The 26,584-nt window shown below is 29.6% G+C and overlaps 5 protein-coding genes across 8 annotated transcripts; 2 read left to right on the top strand and 3 right to left on the bottom strand.

Moving 5' to 3' along the window:
* Positions 1-744: 744 nt before the first annotated feature.
* Positions 745-3,154, top strand: LOC100163713. Of its 3 annotated transcripts, none has more exons than XM_001945493.5 (3): positions 745-1,047; positions 1,236-1,637; positions 2,236-3,154. In XM_001945493.5, the coding sequence occupies exons 1-3, from the start codon at positions 1,044-1,046 to the stop codon at positions 2,811-2,813; spliced, it is 984 nt and encodes a 327-aa protein (XP_001945528.2). In that variant the 5' UTR covers positions 745-1,043; the 3' UTR covers positions 2,814-3,154. The 3 variants fall into 3 exon arrangements, with proteins under 3 accessions (XP_001945528.2, XP_008180920.1, XP_008180923.1); XM_008182698.3 differs by having other exon boundaries at positions 1,223-1,637; XM_008182701.3 differs by having other exon boundaries at positions 745-1,060; positions 1,223-1,637.
* A 1,176-nt stretch (positions 3,155-4,330) lies between these two features.
* On the bottom strand, positions 4,331-6,202 carry LOC100161648 (AN1-type zinc finger protein 1). Its single transcript, XM_001945552.3, has 4 exons — positions 6,007-6,202; positions 5,446-5,876; positions 5,051-5,266; positions 4,331-4,997 (listed from the first exon to the last, which is right to left on the bottom strand). Exons 2-4 carry the CDS (start codon positions 5,614-5,616, stop codon positions 4,530-4,532), a joined length of 855 nt encoding a protein of 284 aa, XP_001945587.2. The 5' UTR covers positions 5,617-5,876; positions 6,007-6,202; the 3' UTR covers positions 4,331-4,529.
* A 1,141-nt stretch (positions 6,203-7,343) lies between these two features.
* Positions 7,344-15,757, bottom strand: LOC100168502 (dynein regulatory complex protein 11). The gene is given in 9 exon segments (XM_008183057.3): positions 7,344-7,653; positions 8,472-8,702; positions 9,632-9,773; positions 12,316-12,411; positions 12,413-12,708; positions 14,049-14,210; positions 14,286-14,527; positions 14,607-14,811; positions 14,880-15,757. Coding segments are annotated over 9 exon segments (2,430 nt in total). The 5' UTR covers positions 15,714-15,757; the 3' UTR covers positions 7,344-7,431.
* On the bottom strand, positions 15,753-23,052 carry LOC100166424 (oligopeptidase A). Its single transcript, XM_001945724.3, has 14 exons — positions 22,709-23,052; positions 22,303-22,466; positions 22,022-22,233; positions 21,780-21,947; positions 21,321-21,412; positions 21,069-21,257; positions 19,065-19,180; positions 18,781-18,907; positions 18,495-18,701; positions 18,263-18,437; positions 18,073-18,185; positions 17,845-18,003; positions 16,256-16,474; positions 15,753-16,189 (listed from the first exon to the last, which is right to left on the bottom strand). Exons 1-14 carry the CDS (start codon positions 22,810-22,812, stop codon positions 16,057-16,059), a joined length of 2,178 nt encoding a protein of 725 aa, XP_001945759.1. The 5' UTR covers positions 22,813-23,052; the 3' UTR covers positions 15,753-16,056.
* A 113-nt stretch (positions 23,053-23,165) lies between these two features.
* LOC100164414 (vacuolar protein sorting-associated protein 33B) lies at positions 23,166-25,480 on the top strand. Of its 2 annotated transcripts, XM_001945777.5 has the most exons (3): positions 23,176-23,282; positions 23,412-23,575; positions 23,630-25,480. In XM_001945777.5, the coding sequence occupies exons 2-3, from the start codon at positions 23,424-23,426 to the stop codon at positions 25,185-25,187; spliced, it is 1,710 nt and encodes a 569-aa protein (XP_001945812.1). In that variant the 5' UTR covers positions 23,176-23,282; positions 23,412-23,423; the 3' UTR covers positions 25,188-25,480. The 2 variants fall into 2 exon arrangements, with proteins under 2 accessions (XP_029347160.1, XP_001945812.1); XM_029491300.1 differs by having other exon boundaries at positions 23,166-23,575.
* The last annotated feature ends 1,104 nt before the right edge of the window (positions 25,481-26,584 follow it).

The following is a 26,584-nucleotide window of genomic DNA, read 5'->3' as shown; positions in this document are numbered from 1 at the left end:
ACAAAAGGTATTACAAATATAAGCATTTGAATTTTGGATAGCTCATAGGTAATATTATAAATACTAAATTACTAAAATTTTTCCAGTAGATTCCTTGAGTCTGAGTATATTTAATAATTGTTTATAGCACATTTTTTATCTCATAAATTATAGGTATAATATTATATTATAATAAAGTTTGGCTATATATTAAAATATGTAGTGTTAAAATTATATACATATTATCTTAGAGAGGCCTTAAGATGGCTCAGAGTGGTCTAAGCCCCCTCTGGCCCTCCCTTTTCATGTCCATGTAATTATGAATTATTATTTGTTAATTATAACACTCTGAAATAATTATGTATGATAATTTAGTGAATTACCATTATGTAACTCTTACATTTTTCATATATTTTTTTGGAATAGGTAGAAAATTTAAAAATGACAATATTTAATAATATTAATGACTGTATTTGATAAAAAGAAATTATTTAAATACATGCATACAAATAATTTAGATCAAAAAAGTAATTATACAATGAAAAATTTTTAATTTTATTCCTTAAATCATAATATATTTTCAATTTTCTATGGCTTTGGTGTACAAAAGCGTTCGTTTTTCGGCCTCTTTAGGACATACAGCGCTCCCGGTGGTGACGACCGTCTGTGGTAAAATTTTCAATCAAGTTTTCAAACAAGTGACGACACCTTATCAATACACCTTGGGTGGTATCTACTTGAAAAATGATAACACTGCAGTATCAAAACCTAGAATGGTATCTTAATTCGTGATCAAAACTCAAAACCGACACTCGACAGCGGACAAATCTTTTAATATATTTTTTCTGAGGGACAATATATGATATTGTATTATTGTGAAATGTTGTTACTTGTTGCTAAAGTATTCGAAAAGTACTCATGAATATGGGACAACCGTCGTGATTCGCCGTGACTCTTGGGTTCTATTGGTTCTATTAACTGTTTGTAAATGTTTCTAATCGGACCTATTACGGTGACATTTTCGTACGTAGCGGACTTGGGCCGCTCGTGATATTCAATTGACTATGTGTAAGTGTACCGTGTACGTAAATATAAAATATAATATTATGTTAACGTTTGTCATATTTTGTCGCTCTCTTATATACCACCCCAGTTCGGTGGTGTTGATGAGGCGGTCAATCCATTAGTCTGTAACACATGAGACTATCAAGAGAATGTTTTCTAAAATCACGTTTTAACGCAGGTTTATACTACAGGTTTGTCGGCTGCACGATGCGTGTTCCAAAATATGTTTTCCGGAAACCTGATGAGCTCTGCTACTGTCAATGTTGCGACGCTGCGGGGCCATGGATACTGGCTGAAATGTCGGTGGACGCACATAACCATTGTATCAAGGAAAAGGCCAACAATATATTTCGCTCCCAGACGTTGTATCAATATTACTACCTCATTAGGAGCTTCAAGAAATTATTACGACGTATTGGGTGTTCCAAGAGATGCCAACCCAAAGCAAATCAAAGACGCATATTACAAACTGGCAATGAAACACCACCCCGATAAAAACCAAGGAATACTTACTGAACAGTTTAGAGACATTAAAGAAGCATATGATGTATTGAGCAATGAATCTAGTCGGATGAATTACAATAAAAATATGGGTACTTACTAAAAAAACTTATTATATATTTGTGCATAATTAACTTTTCATTATAATTATCTGACAAATTTCAATTTAATTTAGTTCTTGATCTTTGTGCTTTATAACATAATTTTTTTTTTTTGTTATTGAGCTTAAGCTCGGCAACTATGGCCATTAGCTGTTAGTTGTTTTGTAGAGGGGGATCGGTTGGTTCAACACATGTGTTTCTTGGTTCGGCAGAATTTCAAGTTAGGCACCCGTAGGTTTCTGTCATGCCCAGTCGGGGGATTGCGGCCTCACTCTCTAGACAGTTGTCTGCCTAGAGAGGGGCTGCGTGTGGTCGAGGTTCGAACTGGCGACGGTTTGCGTCGGATCCGACGCCATAGTCCACTCGGCCACTCTGTCCCCCAATATAATTTTTATAAAATTTAGTTTTGAACAATTAAAAGTATGTAAGTACATACTATGTATAAATTATTCAAAAAAAAACAATGAACAAATAATTTAAATTTACTATTCATTTATTTATCTCTTGTTTGTTTATGTAGATTGTACATAATTAACATTATTCTCTAAATATCTAAAATATTGACCAAGAATTATTTTATTTTTTGCAGGTTCTTCAAATAATAACTATAGTAGTACATCTAACGATTGGACATATAATTCTTCTTATGGCCGTCATAACACAAAATATCATGAATATACATACAACAATAAAAACTGGTCAAGAACTGAGTACAGCCATCAAAGGACCAACCGTGCTGCAGGGGATTTTGATAAACTCAAACCATTTAATGTTTTCATAAATGTCATTTCAGTGCCCAAGAATATTGTAAAAACTCAAATTGATATAATGTTATTGAGTTTTATCAAAAACCGTACATTAAAATGGATCGTGTTTCAACTATTTCAATATCTATGGACATGGGGGTTAAAAAATTTGAATTATAATGTACTGATATCGTCGTCGTCGCCTAACAATCCATTTGCAGAATTTATCAGAAATTTGTTGGATAACCATACTATAAGGATCGAACTAACTGAAATGGAAGCGATAAAGGGTAAAGCTGTCAGAGTGAAAGTAAATGAAAATGAAAAAGTTCTAGTGGTCAATATACCCAGGGGAGTTCATAAAGGCCAATCATTCTACTTGTTTTACCTGAATAATGACGATGATAACACCAAAATTTAAAGGCTGAATTATGTTACCATTTTTCTGTTTGTTAATTTGGATGAATTATAATGTATTTATTTACAGAAATGTTTATTATGCATGCCTTTTTAAATGATACAAATATCAATGTCATAAGGAACTATTTTCAAATATGTGTAGCATAAGTGTATATGACGTGCAGATCAACATTACTAGTAAAACAACAAATTAGTACATTCTGCTTTGGTTTACAGACATTTGTGTGTGGATAGGAAGGTAAATACTAAAAATTATTTAAATTGATTATTTATTCTGAATCATCTTTGACATTTTGCCTGTTAATCATAGAAAAATTATAGAAGAAAATATTGTAAGACTAATTTTTGTTTTTTAGACCTAACCTAACCTTTCCTAAGATTTCAACATTACTACATTCTACAATAGTGAACATATAAATATTTTATCAAGTTAATTATACAGTTTGTCTGTATAATTTCCTGAATATCCAACTGTCATGTTCACAGGCACACAGTGTATAATAAGTACTTAGGTATATTCCACTATTACCATGTATATAATTAATTCAGATAATCTTTTCTTAAAGAGTAGTATGGTAAAGTACGAATAGTAAATTTATATACATACAAAATTATTTACTGTACTTGATGACAATAATATTTCTCAAAAAAAACTTTAAATAAACAAAAGTGAATATTGATTATAAATTTTTACTAGCTGATCCCGCGCACATTGTTGCCGGGAAAAAAATGACAACTTAAAAAAACTGTAATTATTTAACTCCTTTTATGTGTAACTCGCTGTACTAAGTGCAACTTAGCCACCTCAGTAGGCAATGTGTGAAAATTTGATTTGGTGTATGCTTGTACCTGATATGCCCGAATAACCAATGACAACCATTAATAAATAAATACTAATTTCTACTAATTATTTCTCCTATAATCAATAGCAACCATTTATAAACAATGTTTTCCTTCGTAAATATCAAAATCCCTGTTTGAGCACCTCCCCGGGTTGGGCCTACCAGGTACAATTGTAAAACTAAATCATTCACAAGCACATACAAAATTTCACCAAAATCTGTACAGCCATTTAGGAGTTTGAATACTTACTTACGGAAAAAAAAAATATATATATACAAATATATGCATACGTATATATTATATATTTTTAATTTACTGATTGAATGTATTATTCTGCTTCAATTTTAAGATTTTCTATCATTTCAATTCACCTGTAATGATCATAAATTTATTTATATACATTTAAATAAAATCTGTGATACAATAAAGTGAACAAATTATTTTATAACCACAAGTCATAATGATGAAATTACTAACTTAGTTGTAAAATGTTTAATAAAGTTTTCAATTTTAATTAAAAATCGTGACGTTATACCCTCGACTTCTGAGATAAACTTGTGATATTTTCATCTATTCAAAAACGATTAATTCAGCAATTTAACCCATACTGTGTTAAGACGAAGTTTGCTATATTATGTGAAACAAAAGAATCAAAACAAGAACTAACGCATCCAATTGTTTTGAAAATATCCTATATTAATAACACAATGATTTTCTATAATATAAATACAGTCATTCAAATTATAGGTTACAAAAACATTGGAAAAATTTAGTTGAACAAAAAGTTAATTGTGTACTATTGAAATATACAAATTTTATATTAATATACTGAATACAATAACATAGTTATTTTTTCTTTATTTATATTTAGTATTTAAACACTTGATAGTTTATATTCCATTAATTTGTCTGGTTCTATTTCGACAGGATTTCTTGTAGCATCAACATAATGAAGAATTAATGAATCTCCATTAAATATTAAGCCATCAGTAACCATGCGACCAATTACACGGTCCATTTGATCTGATAAGTGTTCACCATCTTCTAGTTTGAATAAACGCAGTTTAGGAGTATTAGTTTTATCATTTCGATTTTCAATTTTTAAACGAACCGCAAATAAATCTATACTTCTGCCAACTGTCCAAGTTTTACTGGTGAATAAAGGCACAGCTGAAGTAACTTTATTATCTTTAATGGGTGGATGAATAGTAAAATAAACTCGGTCAATGACTGGTATTTTATTATCACCCAATGCTTTCCCTTTAAGTTTCATTAAACGAATTTGTTGGGCCATACGTCTCTTTTCTGGTTGTAATTCAGCTTGCCTTAAACTCGCTTCAATCTAAAAAAAAAATGTGATTAGTATTGTTTTAAGAAAAAGATTTATTTACCTACTTTCTTATCAGCTTCTTCTTTAGCTATTGTAAATAGTTCTTTTGATTTTTTAGCCGCTTCTCTTAAAACTTTCCTAGCCTCTTTTCCAGGGAGTTCATCTAGACAACCATGATGTCTATGCGCCAGACAGTAATGTTTATCACATTTTGGGCATAGCATTTCACAGGGATTTTTTGATATACAACTATCAAATGTGCATTTGAACCAAGTCGTTTCCTGAATTATTATGAATCAATTAAATGGAATCCCTCAAATTGTTTAAGTTACTTTAAATGTATTATTATAATTTAACAAGATAAAAATTATTCAAATAGTTACCTATTGTGATTAGAATTTTAAAGTTTAATCATAATCAATTATTATAAAATTAATGTCATGCAGTAGGAATTTCTTACCAGCTTTGGCCCCAAATCATTAGTACATTCAATTGGAACACATAGATGACTATCAAATGTTGAATGGTCTTTACAAAACAGGGCATGACATTTATCGCATTTAACTGGCAAAAAATCCAATTGTTTACAGTCCTTGTTGGCGCATTGTTTACCAAAATCTGGAAACTCCATGATAAATGTGTCAAACTCGGGGTGGTGGAGGCAATGGATTATCACTAAGTATGTTTGTAAGAGCCAAGTCTGTCCACTTTGTGTCCTGTTGGGTAAGTGTCAAATGAGCATCGGTGGCGTCTGCCTCAGGATCGGGTAGTTCTTTAATGGGAACCACTATTTCGTCAAATGACAAGTTTTCTTGACGCCACTGGTCGTCAATTAGTATTTGCAAACGACAGTTGGCTGGAGGGAAACTATCCATAACATTAAAAATTTACCTGAAACATAATTTGACATTATAACAAAATAAATCGAGTTCTACCCACTATCATGATATAACAATTGTTATATCATGCCCACTATGACAGTATGACATAGATATTACATATTAATGTTGATATCACTTACTTGCTCAGTCATTCACATTTAATAATATAATACAGAAGACTGTTAACTAAGTTTACTTTATTATTCAGTGATAATCTTGGCTTCTTGTACCTAATTGTCTAAAAAAATTAAAACATACAACTGCACAACTCGAAGAGTTATAATAAATAAATAATGCATAAAGACGGAGTGACGGACCAACAAATTATATCATAAATTTATAATATCATATTTTACTGTTTCAAATGATATCAATTATCAATAGACTTCAGTGGTAATAACCATGGTTGAAATATACAAGATGTGTAACTACAACCGTAGTTATTACTTATTAACCTAACCACGAACGTAACTTGTTTGATATTATACCGCGGTTACTTTTTATATGCATTTTAAAAATTCAAATTTTGACCATAGATTTTGACAAAATTCATCAAAATTTTAAAGGAATAAGTAGAGTCACGTAGAGTCACGCTATTTATAGCCATGATATATTTTAGATTTTTATAAATTTTTTTTAACCAATTATATTTGATTATTTCTGCAAGTATAACACAACGTCTTTGCTCAGAATCGTTTTTCGTATACAATTCAAATATAACACATACATTACAATGAGTCCAGTCTTGTAAGGAATACTTTTATTTTGTATTCGGAATACATATTCGAATAAATGAGAATTAAGGTATTCTGAATATGTATTCGAATACTATTAGAATACTTTTTTTCACAACTAGTTTTTGTCAGTTTTTGAATGGTTGGTAATTAACATTTATTATTAATAACTAAAAATACATCCTAATCATAAGTTGATCACATTTGATACAGCCTATACGGGATACAACACATTGGTGTTTATAAAAATAACAATATTATGTTTCGTTCAAAGAATAAAATTAATGTTCATGATTTATAATATGTCGTGTCAAATTTAAAATTATTTTTCTGGATCGGAAAAAAAGTATTTTTTTAATGAATAAAAAACACAAATGAAAGTATTCGAATGCTTAACAAGACTGTCAATGACATGCTCGACAACTGCAGTACAGCAAACTTTTCCACCTTTTTTCTGTTTAAAAAAACTTCGATAATATAACATTATTATTGTTTTGGTAAGTTCAAGTAATGTTGACCACAAATTATCAATTAATCATTTTTTTTTCAGAAATAACCGATTTAAATTTTAATTATGCAACTTATAATTTACACCTCCAAGTTCCAAAACTATGATTATTACCTGAAATAGTTTTTTTTAGTAACTCTATATGGTTTAAACTTATTGATGTAAAACAGTAAAAAAAATCAACCTAAAATTAGAGCAATAAAAAACAATCCATATAAACATTAATTACATAATATCAAAAATTGTTTTAGATATATTTCATCAGTTTTATGAAAAATGTGAAAAAGAGTAGTTAATTTTTTGGAGATAGGTATACCTCCTACTCATTTAGCGCCAGAATGTTTATCGTTTTCAATCATTCGTCTTTCCATTTCGGCGTCCAGTGCCTTTTGCTTCCTCCGACCGAGGGGCGTTCTCGAATACCACTGGTTGAACGCTTCGTCTTCTTCTTTGTAAATGGGGTCGTGGCGAGCAAGTGCGTTCAGGATTTCTACGTGCATCAGAGGGCGGATTGTTAGCTGTAACACTCTTTTGCAAGTCATCACCTACATAGGAATGCATGTACAAATTAAAAATCTCTATAAATATATTATAGTCATATATATATATATATATATATACATTACTTTTTAAAGGTTATTGACATGGTACCTACCTACTACCTATGTACCATTATATATGAACACCGTGTACACTTGTACTATATGTAAACTAGCTGACACGGCAATCGGTTGGTATTGCTAGGTTTTTATGATTATGCATTTATGCGAGCAGTATATTATCAGGTAGGCAACTACCTGCGGTAGATCGCGGATCCCGCGTGTTGCTTACTGCTTACGTAAGCGTATAATTTAACTCTAAAGTATCAAGATAATATGCAAAAATATTGGTCCACCGAAACCGTGGTTCGAACTCGATACATTCTGTAGGTACTAAAAAACACGGGCTTATGGCTTATCGCATATTCACATTACTGTATTACTAATAATTATTATTATTAAAACCGATAGCAACCATTTATAAACAAAAATAATAATAATAATAATCTCAAAATCCCTGTTTGAGAACATAGGTACCCGGGGATTGGACCTCTTGTTTACCTTTTTTCGCGACAAAATGTAGCCTATGTCCTATCTTCTTCCACATGAGGAACTTGCAAGGTCTAATCTACCTATCTCTGTACCAAATTTCATCACAATCGAAGAACGATTTTGGAATGCATATAAAGGATACTACAGTCGTCAGTTAGTCGCAAACATTTTTTTGTCTTTCATACATATAAATAGATCATGTAAACACTAAACACTACCTGTCTACATATTATTCTAAACTTTTAAATGATTTAAAAAAAATTATATAATACCTCTTGGAGTACTTTGATGATGGTTCCGATACTGTAGCCGTCAGATAATTTTGCCAAAGAGCTAACATCGAATTTCCGGCTAAGTCCACTGTACTGGAATAAAAGATCATTCCATAAGTGATACAAACTGGCATAGTCTGGGCGAGGTATGACAATTATTTTCCCGTACGTGCCGGTCAAAGATTTTTGATCGCAGTCCCAGGGACAGCAGGAAGTTCCAAGCAACAATATCTGAAACACGAGTACGTCGACAGTGTAGTTCAAAGCTGAGCAAGTAAATTTTTTCAACTAAAATCATTTGGGAGCTAAAAATTTTCTATGTAAACTAGTGGAATAATCTGCGTATGCGTACCTATAATAATAGACGCAAAATCCCGAACTTTATATAAGTTATAACCCTATAAGTTGGAATTAAATCTTTTTAAATCAATTGTGCTTAACTCGTTGAAATATATACCAATTACCTTTAGGTTTCTGAAAATAATTCCAAAAAATCGAATTAAACTGCATTATTTCAATAATTTTGTGCTATATTCAATTGCCTATAGTGATTATTCAGATTATTGTTTATTACGAACTACGAAGTAATATTATCTTAGTTATAGCTACGGCATAGGGGACTTGGGTTTTTATTTGTTGTTTCTATAACTTATACTATATCAGTACAAATAAATAATAAGTACATAAATATGGTTCACCAGTTAAAAAAAATACATGGGGGGATACAACACCCAAATCCTCTTCCCCCGTAATTGTGCCACTGCTATACTTACTCTTAACTTTAAATTTCTAACTAGTTAGCGCACAGCTTTGGACTGTTGTAGTTATTGTACAAATTTATAAATGTTTAGAACAAATACTTAATACACATTTTACACACACAATACATCCAAACAGGGTTTAATTTATCTTAAGAAGCTCGATTTCAAACCAAACTGTCTATAATACGCAGTTTGTCCATCGCTTTTACACTAATACACTATAACTGTTTGATAAAATATTCAAGAAATAAAAGCTATACCAAAATCACCCTACTGTATGTCTTATAAGCGGTTTATCGTATATGTAAATAATTTATATAGGTTATTGGTATTATAGTTGGTATATCTACTACCACCTAGCCGGTAGCCGGTAGGTTTATAATATATATTATACTAAACCCTGTCCGTTGGAGCGATAGCCTTGACAAGCTTAGGCAAGTCTTTTTTCAGCCTTTTCGGGTCTGTCTTATCGGTTTTCGGCACTTTTTTCATAAACGTCTTCTCCGCGTCTTCGATAAATATCACTGACGGTTGAAGCAACCTGTAATAATATAGGTACGTATATTGTACATTTAATATCATATACCATATACGATATGTCGATATACATTAAGGGTTTGGTGCCCCCGATTTCCACAATTATATACAATTTTATATTTTATTTGCCATCTTAATTCTAATTCTTTTCCACTTCTCTACTTTCCGATATATTTAGGGGGAGTTGATACGGTGTATTATATCAAAAAACCCGACTCACAGAGAAAATTCTCAGGCCTAATAGAATTTTCATAACTATTTTTTTATCCGAAAGAAGGAAACATCTTACAGGCCACATTGAACTCCGGTATTTTATTTATTTAAAATAACGGTAAAAATTAATTTGTAAAAAGCTTAAGGTTGTCTTATTTTTAAAGATATATTATAAAGTTTTAGATGAATATATTGTAAAACAGAGTTCATTGCGGCCTGTGGAATATGACTCTCTAATAGATTAAAAAAAACCTATCAAATTTAGTTTATTCTAGAGAACAGGATATTATTATTCCCGTAGAATATATTTTTGTGACCAAAATGAGATTGGTACCGGGTGTCTGAATATTTTATATAATATAGTCTATAGATGAAATCTGTGAAGTAAGCGCATGTACTTCTGCACTAAAAATTTAAAACATTGTATTATTTTTAATATTATTAGCCATTATAAGATATTAGGTAATTTTTAATTAGATATCTATATCGAAGGTACCTATTGTTATTTTTGGGTTCATCATTAATATACGACATTATGACATATATTAGGTATGCATAAAATATAAATACTTATATAGTCATAAAGACTTTATAGGCTATAACCTAAATACAAACTTGATTTTATGATTATATTTTATAGTAGTAGATAGTATATATGAATGCATATTATATTAACGTTATATTATCATAATTTATTTATAACTGGTAATTGGTGTATATATATTTTATCCAGTGGCGCACAACCCTATTACTAGGTGTAGGGTGGGTATAATAATATAAAATAGTTAATTTGAAATATGTTCATATGTTCATTAATCACAGATTATATTGGTTCATACCTCAATATTTACTAATATTATCAATCGAAATATGATAAAATGTATAAAATAATATAATTTTGAGTTTGTGAGGGGCTGGGTGGAATGGTGGATGGGTAAAATTATTTCTTGCTACACCTGAAAATTATATCTTGGGCGCCACTGAATTTTTATCCAAATCGAATTGTTTTACTTTTATTTTACGCGTATTAACAGTTAACACCTAATATAAATCATGCATATTATGATGTTGGAAACATACGAATTATTAAAATAACTCTTTAAATAAAAGAGTACAACTAGCTTTCCCGACTCCCGCACGCTTATGATGATAATAACAAGACTATTGTTACCTAGTTATTGTGTATCTACAGGGTTAAGTTAGCTTTAGAATTGCACCGCTTCGTCAGGGGCGTATTTAGGTAGGGGCTATGGGTCCCATTGCCCAGAGCGGCAAATTTTTAGAGATTTAGAGGGGCGGCAAATTTTTATTTTTATTTAACAAATTATTCGTTTGTCGTCACACATGTAGATATTTTGAAAGATTTACTATTTTATTTATAATATTTTTTCACTCTTAACTGGTACAATAATGTTGTTTAAATGTCTAATTATACCTTCCTTGTTGAATGTAACATTACAATTTTAAATTAGTATATATTTATTATATATATTATATACAGTATATTAGTAAATACATTTACTGTTGAGGGGGCGGCAAATATGTGTTGCCCCTATCCTGAAATTCCTAAATACGCCACTGCGCTTCGTACAAACAACTAAGGGGAGCTTAACCCTGTAAAATATTTTCATAGCCCTCCTATAATAGATAAATAATAATGATTCTCAGAATGTTGTATTTGGTATCCCGTCTGCCCCCCCCTCCAAAAAAAATGTAATCTCTAGTTTTGCATAATATTATGCCTCTACACATTTTGAGTTTAAGTATATACCTCCTATTTTATTTTATTTTTTTGTTTAATTAATTATATTTACGTACAACTTTCACTTTTGAACGGCCACGCTATAGAAAGAAACCCTTTGCTAGAATAAACTATTTTTTTATATAAATTAAATAACATACCTAAAATAGATTGTTATTTTTTAATCAGTTTTTTTCATATTTTATTAGAGCGAATTTCAAAACTTGGTTAATAAATTTAACATTTTTATTTTTCATAAATTAAAACCGAAATTAAATTATAATCATTCGACAATTTAGTTATATTAAATCGTACATTGAATTATAATTCTTTAGTGAATAAACTAATTTATGTGATGAGCTTTAAAATAATTTATTTTTACTATTTCAATCCGGACCCCCATAAATTGGCGGCTCCGTACAATTGCACCAATTGCACCCCCCTCAATGTGGACCTGTATGGCTATATATATCTATTATATGACGTGAGGCGACATGACGGAAACATATTAAAGTTACAGCCCTGGGAAATGGTAATAATAACCCGGTCCTGGTGTAGACCTTAGGTACTCATTAATTTTATATAACGCGACCTGGCCACTTTGTTGATGAGATGGAGCAACATGGTGAGTCCCGATTTTCCGGGATATTTGCCCACGATGTTGGCCGAAGTCAGATCGAACAGCGTGCCCCAGCTCGGTGCACACTGCGTTGACCAGCGCGTGCTTACCGGATCCGTGCGCTCCGGCGATAAGCACGGAGCGCACTGGGGGCCCGGCCTGGTGTATCTGGTCGCTGAGCATCGGCAACACGCAGCTGTCCCTGACTGCGTGCCGGACGTCGCCGAGAGTCGGGCTTGGGTCGTTGTCCCAACGCATTACGTCACAACCAGCGTACGACGCGTCCCCCTTAAACGAGCCCAACCTGGTTGCCGGATACTTATGCACGATTCCGTTCATCACCAGCTCTTCGAATAGCGATTCCAACTGAAACGTGCATCGGGTCAATACCAGCATACCACCATGAAGCAAAAAAATGTTTTCGCTCCCCCCCCCAACCGAAAAAAAAAATGTAATCATGTAATGTATGGATATTATTTAGGACCGATTCAATTCCTGATAAAAAATATCTAAGAACTAATTCTTTAATAGACTTCAACTAATGTAAATAGATATCTATCTAAATAAATTATTATTATGTGAACAAAGGTCAATGAGACATTTATATTCATATATTTGTTTACAGTTAACTTTATATAGCACCTATATCTTATGTTTTCCATGTGATTTAGACATTATTTTAGATTCTGAGCAGGGCGATTAATGTATTAATTTTACAATGATGTGTGTTATTTTTTATTTTTTGTGTCTGTACCTACACGATAAATAGTCGAAATAATGGTTCGATTTTAACTTCAGTATCTTGTTCGATGGGAAAGTGAATCTATAAAATATTTTGACTCGTTTTCGACGGACATTTTCAGTTTCCAATTTTTATATTTATTTTTTCTATAGATTTCTATAAAATTGTATTTGTTGGGTAATAACGCTTGGAAATTTAATACAAGGCTCCTAATAAATTGTTACAATGATATTTAAAAAATATTAAAAATCCATGTTCACAATTTTTTTTATAAGCATTTAAAGTTCAGATGTTGACAAAATACATGTAAAAATCACGAACATGTGCAAATTATTTTGAATTAGAGGTTCCTGGTGCTAAGCCCCCCCCCCAAAAAAAAAAAAAAAAATGTAGGACATACAATTTTAATATGCTATATTGTAATGGTCTGCTTGCCTTTAATATATTCAATCCCCCAAATCAAAAGTTGAAATTGCGTCTATGTACCAGGTACCTATTAGTTATTACTTATTACCACTTTATAAAATACCCGTAGATAGATATCGATAATTCTCGAAACAGTCAAAACATTGCAAGAAATTGAAAGCTTATCAATTATCAGACCGGCGGGGGGTGGATCTGTAACGGGGAATATGTAAATAACATATAAATATATACGCAGCGTCCCCGCTACATCTTATCAATTTATTTCAATCACCAATAGATTTTGAGTTTTACCACAGACTGCCCCCCTCCGAGAATTTCCCCAGATTACGCGTATGTCTATAATTAAAGTAGATTTTTAGTTTTAAGCACGAATTAAGATATATATATCTTAATTCGTGGTTTTAAGAAAGCCACTATTCGGTTAGGTTACTCTCATATTTATTTACATTATAATTTATAGTTGCATACTTGCATAGATATTGATAAATTGTTTTTTATTTAAATTAGAAAAAAAAAAGCAATTTTTGTTAATATTTACTGTTCTATCAGGAGTTAAATCCTTGTCACGTTTTTTCTTTGCTTTTTTGCTACTTCTTTTTACTTTTTTCTGTTTCTTCGACCTTTTGATTCGAATAGCATTATCTTTATCAAGTGCATTTTGTAAAATCTCAAGTTCAGCTCTCAAATTTACATCAACTATCTAATTGTGAAAAAAAACATTTTATTCAATCCAGTCAGATGATTTTTTTTTTTATCAAGATGTTTGCCAATTTACCTTTCGTAATTCCCGTTCTACTTCAGCTGCTTTTTGAGCCTTAACAATGCTTTTAATATGCATTTGGCTCGAGTTTTTTGACTCGTCCATTCCTTTCCATACTTCTTCATACTCTGAACTAGCCAACATGAGTTCTTGGAGAAAATTTGAAGGTCCCATTTTGAAACCAGTTTCTTCTTCGTCAGCTTTTTTTTTAACTTCTTCCTTTGACTCTTTTCCCGCAATTGATTTGCTTTTATGACCTAATGAAAGTTATCACTTATATAACATTACATACGCACATTAAACTTCTATGATTTAAGACTAAAAAAATCAACAAACTCTTGGTTCCTTTAGATGATGACTGGCTAGTTGATTTACTATGAGAACTGGCAGTTTTGTATCTAGTATAAATTACAGCAGATCCACCACTTTCTTCAGATGGTAAATCGGGAAATTTACCAGTTTGTGATTTCACTCCCATGTACCATGCTCGAACTTCATCTCTGATATCTTCTTTCATTTTCTCCTTCACATGGTCACTAATCTTTTAAATTTCAATGTTTAGACATTAAATTATTAAACCATAATTAAATAAATAAATAAGATTTATACTTTTTCTTTTTCCTGTATTAGTGCTAGTTCGTATTCTTTCTGTCGTTTAGTTTGAACAATCTTTCTGGCACTCTTAACATCTTCAGCTTTTTGTTGTTCCTCGGTATCAATTGAGTTTGGGGGTAACATGCCAATCAGCAACATTTCTTCAACAACTCTACTTCTAATTTTTCTCCTCGTTATAAAACCTCGCCATACTCTCTGTATTTTCATTGCAGCTTTTCTCGCATTATCACTAAGTTCCACGTCTCCAGCATCAGGTTTATTCATTGCTCTAACTTCCTTCATAAATTGAGCTCTCATTCGTCCCTGCCGCGCCCTCTCGTGCTTTTGTATCAATAATATCGCTTGTCGGATAGGCATATCAACTTCAATTTTCTCTTCTTCGTAAAAACCCGTTTTCTTTAATACTTCATCAATAAAATTACTTTGCCATTCAATTGTTTTAAGCCGCTCATTGCGATAATGTGATGGTATTGTCAATTCTACATCTTGTGGTAATAACCCTAGCTGTGCAGTTGCTGAATCCAAGAACGTAAATTCATTATAGTTTAAATTGACCATGTCGTTTTTTAATTCTAAATAACGTCCCAAAGTTAATTCCAGAATGTTTCTAATAAGTATTCGTTTCTGAGGTTGAATAACTTGATCATAACATTCATCCAGTTTATTAATGGCTAATATATAACTGACCATGACTGTCGATAACTCTTTGAACACAACAACTTTATCTTTACTAGTTTTAGATGTAAGTAGGTTTGAGTCATTTTTTGTAGCCTCGTCCAGTGTTAATTGAGCTTGTGCCCACAATTCATTATATGTTCTATAAGACATGACTAAACATTTAATAATGTTTAATAATATAAAAATAAAAACAGTCAACTTTATTTTTATTATCAACCCTTTAGTTATTAATGTTTAATCAATAACAATGTGTAACTATGCCTGTGCTCTGTCAACCATAACATAACAAAACAAGGGTATCTAAATAATGGGATATATGTTTTATAAGATTATTCAATTATTTATTATTTCTAACAGTTTTTTAAATCAAAGAAAATATTTTAATATTATACTTTGTAATGTATATTATATTGAAAATATTACAACATTATAACATAATCAATATCCATAATTTTGGATGTGTTTAAATAATAACACATAACTAAACTATAATTTAATTACTATCATCTTTATCGAGTCCAAGATCACTAATAAATGCTTCAGGATTAGGGTCTCGTCCTTTGAAACGTCTGAATATTTCTCCAGATGGACAGCTGCCACCAAATGCAAAAAAGGTATCTCGAAAACTAAAATGATTAAATACCAAAAATGTAAAATATGAAATATTGATTGTAATAAAATTCAAGTATTACTTATTTCCTAAATTTTTAGTAGTTTCATCTGGAGCTTTAAATGATTGAAATACATCAGCTGCTATTATTCTAGACCACAATCCAGAGTAGTAACTTGCTGCTCCTTGTTCATTAGACATAACTTCAGCAAACCTGCATGGGAAACTGTTCCATTTACTTAATGGAAATCCGTAGTAATTACTCCACATTTCTTTCACCAGGTCATTCCAATTTGTTTTACTAAAAGATAAATATATTAGTATATATAAATATAACAGAAAACAATAAAAGATAATTATAAATCAAACAGCCTATACATCAAATGCAGTATAATAATATATTCAGGAGTGATGTGATAGTATAACACATTTTTTGAAAGAATTACAGAAAGGTGTTGTTTTCCCTCTTACTTCAGGATAAATAAAAGTTATAAAATTACATTAAGAAAGGTTTTATTTTTATACTATTATTTTTTTTTAATTGTAAGCCTAACAAAAGAGTTTTACAAAAGTTATGTCTAGAAGTTTTTTTTTTTAAGCCGTAATACTTAAACTTAATACTTTAATAATATAATAATTCAAATTTACTAGTGTCTTTTGATCAAGAGGAGAAATTGAAAAAAAATAAATCAGACATCAAGACAATATTATTGATAGTTAGACAATATCATACCAGAAATAAACAAACCGTAAATTAAAAACCAACCACGGTAATAAGTTTACAGCAATCAATGACATAACATAAATAACTGAATTAATGAGGACAACTAAAAAGTAAAATTAAACAAAAATATGAACAGTGAGACATGCCTCATAATGTAACAATAACTCGCACCAGTTTTCCAATTCCTCCCTATGCCAGGCAGAATGAGACAAATTCAACATTATTTCATATTTATATTAATACTGTTTTGGGATATCTACTGGGTAGAACCGCCACACCAGCCACTGTTAGCTTGCGTGCAACTCATCTAATCTAAGAACACTATATAAAAATTAATTTTTTGACAAATATATACATATGACTAGAGCTGGATTTAAATGCCCTATAAATATAAAAAAAATTATCAAATAAATTTACCAGATATCAAGATAAATTTGTGAATCGTTTTTTTTTTAATAACCAGTTTACCTTATGTTGTTTCAGTACAATACTACAATATGTGTATTTATGTAATAATATTATAGATTTTTTTTCTTAATATTACTAAAAATAAGATAAAAAGTAACCTCAAAAATAAAATAATACCAATAAACGTTCAATAATGCATTTAAATAAAAAAAACTCGAAACATGCCACCAAAAAATGTTAACGTAAAATATAACGTAGGGTGTAATTATAACACATTTATATATTGGCTTTGGCAAGCATCATGTTAAGCATTTCAGAAAGAAAATGCAAATGCATTGAAATCTGAGCCCTAATTATTACATACAAATTTATGAAAAAATATATTTTTTACATTAAATAAAACCAAATTATTTGTCCGTATTCTAAGTAGGTAGACATTGTTTCATATTTTCTTATGACGCTTTGCCACTTCATTAGTATTTTTCACTTTTCAACATTTTCTAAATACACATAACTATATTAAAATGTTATATTCTTACATAGTATGCATTTTAATGTCAATCATAGATTTGTAGAGTTCATCACAAGTATTGAACCCAGCCATGTGTTGTTTCATCTCAGTCAGTTGATCATTTGGTAATCTTTTACCTGTCTTGTAGTGGCTATTAATACTGTCAAATGTATCTTTATCATACAACCTGAAGAAATAATTAATATTTTAAATAAATATAAGTAACAGTATAGATATTTCATCTAATATTAATTACCAATGAATCATAAAATTACTGGTTATTCCAACAGCATCCCATTCGACATTACTCAAACCAGATACTTCAGCATAATGCACTTGACAAAGAACATTTTGCAGTAAATGCCCAAACTAAAATTTATTTTACAAAATATTATGAATATTATGAATATTATCAGTTATATTATATCAACAAACAAGACTTTTACTTTTCCAAATAAGATTTTCACTTGGTCAAAACTCAATAAACTTGGGTTTTTATTCTGCATTGACGGGAAGTTCATTATTAGGGCCGTTAAAGGTAATACTTTTTTTGGTATTGATGATGCAGTCCTGTGAGTTACTAACCAACCAGGTTCACCAACAGCTTTCATTTTTTGTGGCCTGAAAATTAATTTCTCTTTACAAATTCACTTCCAATTTATAATTTATAGTACATACCGAGAACAGAGGTCTAAATAAAATCCAGCCACAATAGAAGGGTCATTTTCGTGTATTATTTCATAATATTTGACATCAGGATGCCAGACGTCAGCTCTATTCGGCATTTCTAAAATGCGTATTCCATAGAGTCGTCTGCATAGTTCAAAGAGACCATCTAAAACTCTGTCTAATGGGAAGTACTCAGACCACTGAACTTCATCGTAACTAAAAAAATAAAATTTTTATATTATATAAATGGATAAAATACGAAAATGTGAAGAATTCAATTGGAAACATAACTAACCCAAAGAGTTCTTTCTTTTGTAATCTTGCCCAGTAACTAACATCCCACATTTGAATAGGATATTCGTTACCTTTTTTATTCGAAAAATTTTGTAATGATTCTATTTCTTTGTCTTGTAAGGGTCTTGCTGTAAATAATTATTTATTGCATAATAGTTTAGATACATAATAAATATGATATATCTAATGTAAAAGACCCAAATATATTAATAGTTGTACAATTAATCAAAATAATTAAAAATAATACAGAATTAAACAAAAAATACTAAGTATATTGTAATTTACCTTTATCCAATATTGTCAATAATGTATTTTCTATTACTGAAATTGAAGGTGCCATTTTTGTAATCAATGATAATTCGCCATAATTTTTAAACCCCAATTTTTCAGCAGCTTCGAGTCTATAATTTGTAATATTTAACACATATTAATTAATTAAATAATAATAATACTAATCAATCATTTAAATAAATATATAGACTAGTATTGAATTATTTTTTTTTTTAATTATTCAGTAGAAATTTTCTACCTTTAGATAAGTAATTAATAAGTTAGAGATGAATTAAGCAATTGCCACAAGTTACAACGCCAAAAACTTGATTTTGAGGTTTTTACTATATTGCACTGAGCCATCCTAATGTCACAAATTTAATTAAGATTTAATTAGACCTTTCAAAGAAATCAAGTGTTAAAATTCCAACAAAATAACCCTACTCCAACTTTTTAACGAAACATGGAAATTGTCTTAACTTTGTTATATGTGAATTGTGAACATTAAATAATGATAATAGTTAAAACCACATTTTTCATTTTATAATTTTTATATTTTACTAGCTGCAAAAGTGTACAACTCTATTTCACCAAGGAAAAAATGAACAAACATAAAATAAGACGCTATAATTGTAAATTTTAGTTTTAGTGTACCTCAGTTCACGAGCAAATCGGCATCGGCGTACCTCGCTTTATGAACTAATATATTAGCAGCCTGTGAGTGCTGTGGTATATTGGATATAGCACTTGGTATATTTTCAATGTGGTTTAAACTACTCTCTAAACATTCCTGATACATATAAGAACAATCACTGAAACTTTTGTCAAAATGGGTCGATTAGAGTCTATAAGCTAAAAACATAAGGAAAATGCATTTTTTTGTACATTTGAATAAAAAATAATAAATTAAATATTATTTTATTTAACAAAAGATCTGACAGCAACGAAGTCTGCCAAACCATACAAATTTTTTTTTTACTTTATGAATAGTACAACTGGTGAATTCCTATTTTATCTCTCAATATTCTGTAGACAGTGGGGTCCATAAATCCTGTTACATAATTACTCTTTAAAATAAAAAAGCTCAGTTCTAATTCATTTGATAGTTTTTGAGTTTACTGATTAGTAAAAATCACATTTAACATTTATTCATTTAATATATACATAGATAGATAGATATTGATATAGATTAATGTTAAGAGGATGCTATGCTAACCTGCAAGCGTTTATTACGTTAAACAAATATGTTAACATAGTAAATTGTGTGTTCTGAATAACTAATTTAACTCTGTTAGAGTGAATTGATCTATAATCAAATTTTAGAAGTAAGAGTATTATACAGTGCATCTGGATAGGTTTTATTTAATATTTTAATTTCAAATCAAGTTATGAGCATCTTAAACATGGGATCATTTGGACCGCGTAAGAAACATTTGCATATTTTAAATTCAATATTATTGAACTTGTAAGTTGAATAGATATTATAAATTACAACAAAATAACTAAACATTTTATTTTTATTTTTATTCGTTTGGTGATAAACAAAGCGTTAGAAATTAAAATGTTGTTTTTAACGGTTTTTCGTAATTTGTCAGTGGTTTTTCCCATGGCATTAAATAACTACTGAGAAAATCAAAAGATGGCCTCTCTAAAGTACTGTAAAGTATGTTGAAATCGAAGCACTCCTTCTGGTATAAATTTTGTACACAGGATAAAAAAAAAAATTAATTAATTAATTAACACCATTGTAAAACCACTAGCTTCCTTGCTCCACTCAGAATCTAAAATGTTAAATATTGATTAAACGTTCATAATTAAATTTTTCCATAATATACTAATATGAAGTTACAATAATTACAAATTAGGTAAAACATATTAATAAAAAGTTTTTCATTTCTCCTGAAAAATAGTCAATATGGTGGTAACAATTGCGAATTGAGATGACAATACGTATTACATAACTATGTAAGTTTTCACTTCAACAGTTTTTTATAAATTCACAATTATTATTTAATTTACCTTAATTTTCTGATTTCTTCAACTTCTAAACCATTATTAAGTTCTCTTTTTTCATCAGCAGGTGATCCAGCCTTTTCATAAGCTTGCCAAACATTCCAACGTAAATCTCTGTCAGGACAATACTCAATAAATCTATCTGCAGTACCCCATGTCAAAGCAACTTTCCATGGACGTTTCTTAGGATTATTTCTGTAAAATGAACACAAATAGTAATTTTTTTTTAATTACAAGATTATATAATATAAATTTTACTTATTTAGAGCCATTAATGTCAAAAGGTCTTCTGGAAAATCTTTGACTAGTTGTGGATTATCAATTATTTGTTGAAATTGACTCCACGCCATCTAAATGTTCAATATTCATTTAGATACACAATTTGGAAGTCATTACAGGTTTTTAATGGTACCAAAAAAAAATATATATTCACTTGCAACTAGTTTTCTCTTACGATATTCACAATATTATGGTTTGAATGAGCACATTATTTTGTGGAATGATCAATGATTAAACCCGAATGCTAAACAAGCATTATGCTTACTTACATAAAAGTAGGTACATTTTTTTAGACCACAATGATCATGTTTAATCCAATTAAGATAAAAAATGAAAAAGTATACAAAATATTATAAAAATTGCAGTCTGCAGGTGAATATAATTGTTTAATTGCAATAACCGAATCAGTACCAAACATTATAAATGAGTAAGTCTTACTTCTAAACGAATTTTAAAATACTTTTGCTTGGCACTGCATTTTTGTTTATTTGCTTTAAATGAATAATCAAGTTTTTCACTAAGTTCAAGTCCATTGAGTTTTCCTTCTTTAATAAATTTATTTACAACTGCTACTTGTTCTTCAGTCAATTTAGACAAATCAGCTTTCTAATACAAAGTTGTACATTATTTGATATTTATTTACACAAGAAAATAATTCAATTTAATAAAATAATACTCACTTTACATGCTTCATAAATAGGTTTGCTGTTGTATTTTGTTGTATGAGACATACATGCTTTATTGTGTATTGGATAATATATTCGAGCCGGCATTACTGAACTGTCAGCTAAATATAATGTTTTTAATACAGCCCATATTTGATCAAATTTATGACTAAGATTCTCAATTGGTTCTAATACATCTTTAAATAAGTCATATTTTCCATCTTCAACTAAAAATATAATCAGTTCATAAATTAAGGCGTATGTTTTCTAATAATCGTTACCCAAAATAATATTACCTGAGTTAAGGTAATCTTCAATATCGCGTATGCCGCATTCAAAATCAATAAACTGATTACTAATTGTGTTCTCACATTTTTTGATATCTAAGCCTGTAAAACTTGGATGGTCAGCATTTACTTGTAAAAGACTTTCTGTTAAATCTTTACTGATTTCTGGCAATCTAAAACAGTGAAATTTAATTATATATCGTATTCATCCAATATTAACACTAATTGAGTAGGAAAAGTACAATAATAAAATCACAATTTATATTATAGGTACCAAGTGGCTAGTGATATTTGATTTAATAAAAAATAATAATTGTTATTTTTGGTCTTTTTTGTAAGGAATTTTTAAATCTTATTATAAACCTTTAAATAATGTTTAGCATTAATTTATATTTTGTCTCATTGGTTTACTTACAATACAATATATCCATTTCGACTAGGTACTCTGGTTAATGCACAATTCTTGTGTTTTGGTATTATGTTTTGACACAATCTTGTGCAACGTGAAACAAACAACATTTTGTACTAATAATTGATTGAATTAACTATGTAAAAATCTAATTAAATTACGTTTTTATGATTATAGTTATTCAATTTTAATAGTATAATACAAAACAAATGAGTGCGTCTGGTTTACATTTAATAGTTTACTATAGTTGACTTAATACAGTATATTATTGTAATATTAGGTATAATATTGATGTTTGCTTGCGCTTTTAAAAAATAAAAATGAACTTTTTTATCACTTAGAAATTATCAATAATATTTTAAGGTTAATACTTATTATTATTTTATTATCATTCATCACCAATATTATTATTATTATTATTATTATCAAGGGATTATCAAGCCGGATAGGTCTGGTCTACGTACGTATAAATGTACAATGTCCACTTTGATTTTTGATTATTATTTATTACCTTTAAATTATAACTGGTACCTATTGTTATATAATTATTAGCTACTGTTGTTTGCACCTTAACCTGCAGGTTCAGAATTAGTATTAAATTAATATTTTAAATTTTAAAAATATTAATATTAATTATGAAATAGGTACCTCTACCTATATAAATATTTTAATTATTTTAATTATTTTTGTTTTTAAATTATATGTTTAGAAAATATTAATCATGTTTGACAAAAAGATGTTAAATGCTTTTCCTCAAATATCCCACACAAATTTAATCAATATACTAAAAGAAATGCCCGGACCTAAAGACTTAGTTGTAGAACATAGACTTTTTAAGCCCCTTGAAATGTTCATCGATATGAAAAGCTTAAGGTATGATCTTGTTGAAATTATATATTAAGATACTAAAATGTATTTTTGTTAAAGGCTTTATGGGGTGGAAAAGGTATATAAACTGCAAGAATCGATCAACCCAATTACCGATCGTCTGTGTGTCTTTTTGGTGTCGTCTAATCTACCAGCGACAAAAATTATTTGCGATCTCATTAACTCGTGTCTAAGTAGGACAAGCATAGCTGAAGATATTATTAAAATCATTCTTGTTCCCAGGTCATTGATTACTATTGAAAAACAATTTGAAGAGGAAGGTGTCTATGGGTACATTCAAATATTTGAATTCCAGTGGGATTTCATTCATTTAGGAGATTCATTACTTTCATTGGAGATGATAGATTTCTACAAAAATGTGTTTGTCGAAGAAAACCAGTCGTTGTTATTGCCTGTTGCCAAAGCCTTGTGGACAGCTTTTATGGTTTTGGGGTTTCCTAAGACTGTATGTGTAAATGGAAAGTCATCTACCGCTGTACATAAATTATTGAATAGATGTTTTATAGATAGAGGAAAGCCTAGCATTAATAGCGGAGCATGTTTTTGTATTTTAGATAGGGATTTTGATTATGCAAGTGTTCTGTTAACTCCTTGTACATATGCCAGTCTTTTAGATCAAGTAGTCGGTATACAAAACGGTATAGTTGAGATAAAAAAAATCGACGGAACTACATCTATAAAAAACTTATGTAACCCCGATGAAACATACGAATATGTCAAATACAAGCAGTTTGGTGATGTTTTAAATTACTGGAAATCAAAATCCAAGGAGTTGCAGGATAAACTAGAAAAGAGCAAAAAACTGCAGCTAGATGAAATGAAACAGTATGTTACTCAAGAGTTACAGAGTGTCTTAATGTCAAAGAAAAACCTTACGTTCCATATAGATGCGTCTGAAGTTGTATCAAAAGTAATAGGTGATAAATTTATTGATTATATTACACTAGAAAAAAATATGTTAGAAAACAGAAATCGCAAAGAAAACTTAAACTGTATAGAAGATTTATTGGCCTTTGGGAAAGGTAGTGCCAACAATATACTACAGCTCATATGTTTATTTTCACAATCCCAAGATGGATTTGCTTCAACAGAATTAAATAATATTAAAACAAAATTTTTACACCAATATGGATTCAAGTATTTTGAGACATTCCATGTTTTAGAGAAAATTAATTTAATAGTAAAACATGATAATAGCTCGGTTTTAAACAGTAATTTAAATAAAATCATATCCATTAATAAAACCAAGCAAATGATGCAAAACATGATGCAGAAATTAAGGCTTGTAGATGATAGCGAGCATTGCATGAGTGCAGCATTTGGTGGATCATATGTCCCCGCTATTGGTAAACTAATAGAGATTATGTGTAAAGAAGAAATGCCCGAGGAAGAAATTGTTAAATTATTATCTAACTATTCATTCCAAGTTAATGACTTTAAGACTGGTATAAAAACTGTATATGTTATGGTAATTGGAGGTATAACATACGCTGAACAAGCGGCACTTCATTTTTTAGAAAAATCAATGAGTATAAAAATTATTATTTTCAGCACAAATATAATTAATGGAAATATTTTAATAAACTCTTGTTTGTAGTATCAATAGAAATTACCCATAGATAGCATATTATTTTTAACTTTTTACAAACATTTTTTTAATTATTATGTTCAGTATTTGTTTTGTATAATATTTCCTACGTGAAATCAAAGACTAAATAAAAAATATTGAACAATGTATTATTACTGTAATAGAGAATTTTATATTAATATTTAATATGTGCAATAGTTGGTATATGTGTAATTTTATAGTGAATAATAAATTAATGTTTATGCATAATTGTTATTTGATTAATTTTAAGATGTTTTAGTATTATTATAAGTTATTGCTTTGTAATTTGGTACTTATTTATTTAATAATTATTGTGATTTGTGAAAAGGATAGTTTAATATCACATAAAGCCATTACCTATCTAATTAGTTATTACATGCTAAATTCTAACTATTATTTATTACCTATTAAATTTTATAAACTATAAAAAAGTTAGGTTAAGTATAGTGTAATGGAAATTATTTTTTATATTTCCTATTTACCTATAATACCTACCATAGATAAGTAGCAAGGCTGGATTTAGGGAGGTTCTAGCCGGAGCGGAACCATTTTTTTTATCGACAAAAACAACTAAATAGTAAATACCTACAAAAGCACTGTGATTACTGTTATTTAATATTTTATTTTGTTTTTGTTTTATATATTAACTTTTGTTTGATATTTGTTGTAAATTAATATTAATTAAATTGCTATTAATAAATTTAAAAGTTATTATGAAAATTTGAACTTAAATTAATAAAATATGAAGTATTAAGTTTTATTATACTAAAATTAGTAGTTTTATAGACATAAATTACATATTATACCTATTAATTTTATAATATTATAATGCAATTGTGAATTTGTAAAATAGAAGAATGTATGTCCCTGCAAGCGGCTTTGTAAAGCATGTTTTGTCAAAAGGGCCCATATGAAATTTCAGCCCTTGGGCCCAATATAGGTTCTTAATCCGGCCTCGACCTTTAGTGTTACCCGCCTACTTGAGACTAGTTTCCTACATAAGTACATAACCCACCTATACATAATATTATAGTGACTTGATACAATTGTTAACAAAGTTAAATTGAGAAATGTGTTTTAAGAAAGTAGAAACTTATAAAAGTTAATAAATGGTTGCTTCTACTAACAGGAAATTTGTTATGTTGCGCGTGGGTCAGAACTCTGAGAGAGAAAACCAATAAGGTGCTGATAACTTCTTAAGTGTCATCAAGTTAAAAAAGCTGTTGATTGTTTACAGTTGACATAAACTGTGATTAAAAGTTAAAGTATTAAGTAGGTAATAAGTAATGATTTATCTATATGGGAAACCGGGGTACAATAAGACATATTAGCAACTGCAACTGTGTCGTAATCATAGGCGCAAATTGGTGGGGGGGGGGGCTTGG

Source organism: Acyrthosiphon pisum, chromosome A3, assembly GCF_005508785.2.
Source record: "Acyrthosiphon pisum isolate AL4f chromosome A3, pea_aphid_22Mar2018_4r6ur, whole genome shotgun sequence".
Classification (NCBI taxonomy): domain Eukaryota; kingdom Metazoa; phylum Arthropoda; class Insecta; order Hemiptera; family Aphididae; genus Acyrthosiphon; species Acyrthosiphon pisum.
Note: the sequence above shows the minus strand (reverse complement) of the source record. Positions and strands in the feature narration are given on the sequence as shown.

Excerpts from the sequence above, each read along its gene's own strand:
- LOC100163713 (XM_001945493.5), top strand. Across the intron at positions 1,638-2,235 it reads GAATTACAATAAAAATATGG|GTTCTTCAAATAATAACTAT; the intron begins GTACTTACTAAA and ends TATTTTTTGCAG.
- LOC100161648 (XM_001945552.3), bottom strand. The coding sequence starts at position 5,616 with ATGGAGTTTCCAGATTTTGGTAAACAATGCGCCAACAAGGACTGTAAA. Across the intron at positions 5,267-5,445 it reads ATGATTTGGGGCCAAAGCTG|GAAACGACTTGGTTCAAATG; the intron begins GTAAGAAATTCC and ends ATAATAATTCAG. Across the intron at positions 4,998-5,050 it reads AAGAAGAAGCTGATAAGAAA|ATTGAAGCGAGTTTAAGGCA; the intron begins GTAGGTAAATAA and ends TTTTTTTTTTAG.
- LOC100166424 (XM_001945724.3), bottom strand. The coding sequence starts at position 22,812 with ATGTTGTTTGTTTCACGTTGCACAAGATTGTGTCAAAACATAATACCA. Across the intron at positions 19,181-21,068 it reads GAAGAAATCAGAAAATTAAG|ACTCGAAGCTGCTGAAAAAT; the intron begins GTAAATTAAATA and ends TACAAATTATAG. Across the intron at positions 16,190-16,255 it reads ACTAAAAATTTAGGAAATAA|TTTTCGAGATACCTTTTTTG; the intron begins GTAATACTTGAA and ends TAATCATTTTAG.
- LOC100164414 (XM_029491300.1), top strand. The coding sequence starts at position 23,424 with ATGTTTGACAAAAAGATGTTAAATGCTTTTCCTCAAATATCCCACACA. Across the intron at positions 23,576-23,629 it reads ATCGATATGAAAAGCTTAAG|GCTTTATGGGGTGGAAAAGG; the intron begins GTATGATCTTGT and ends TTTTTGTTAAAG.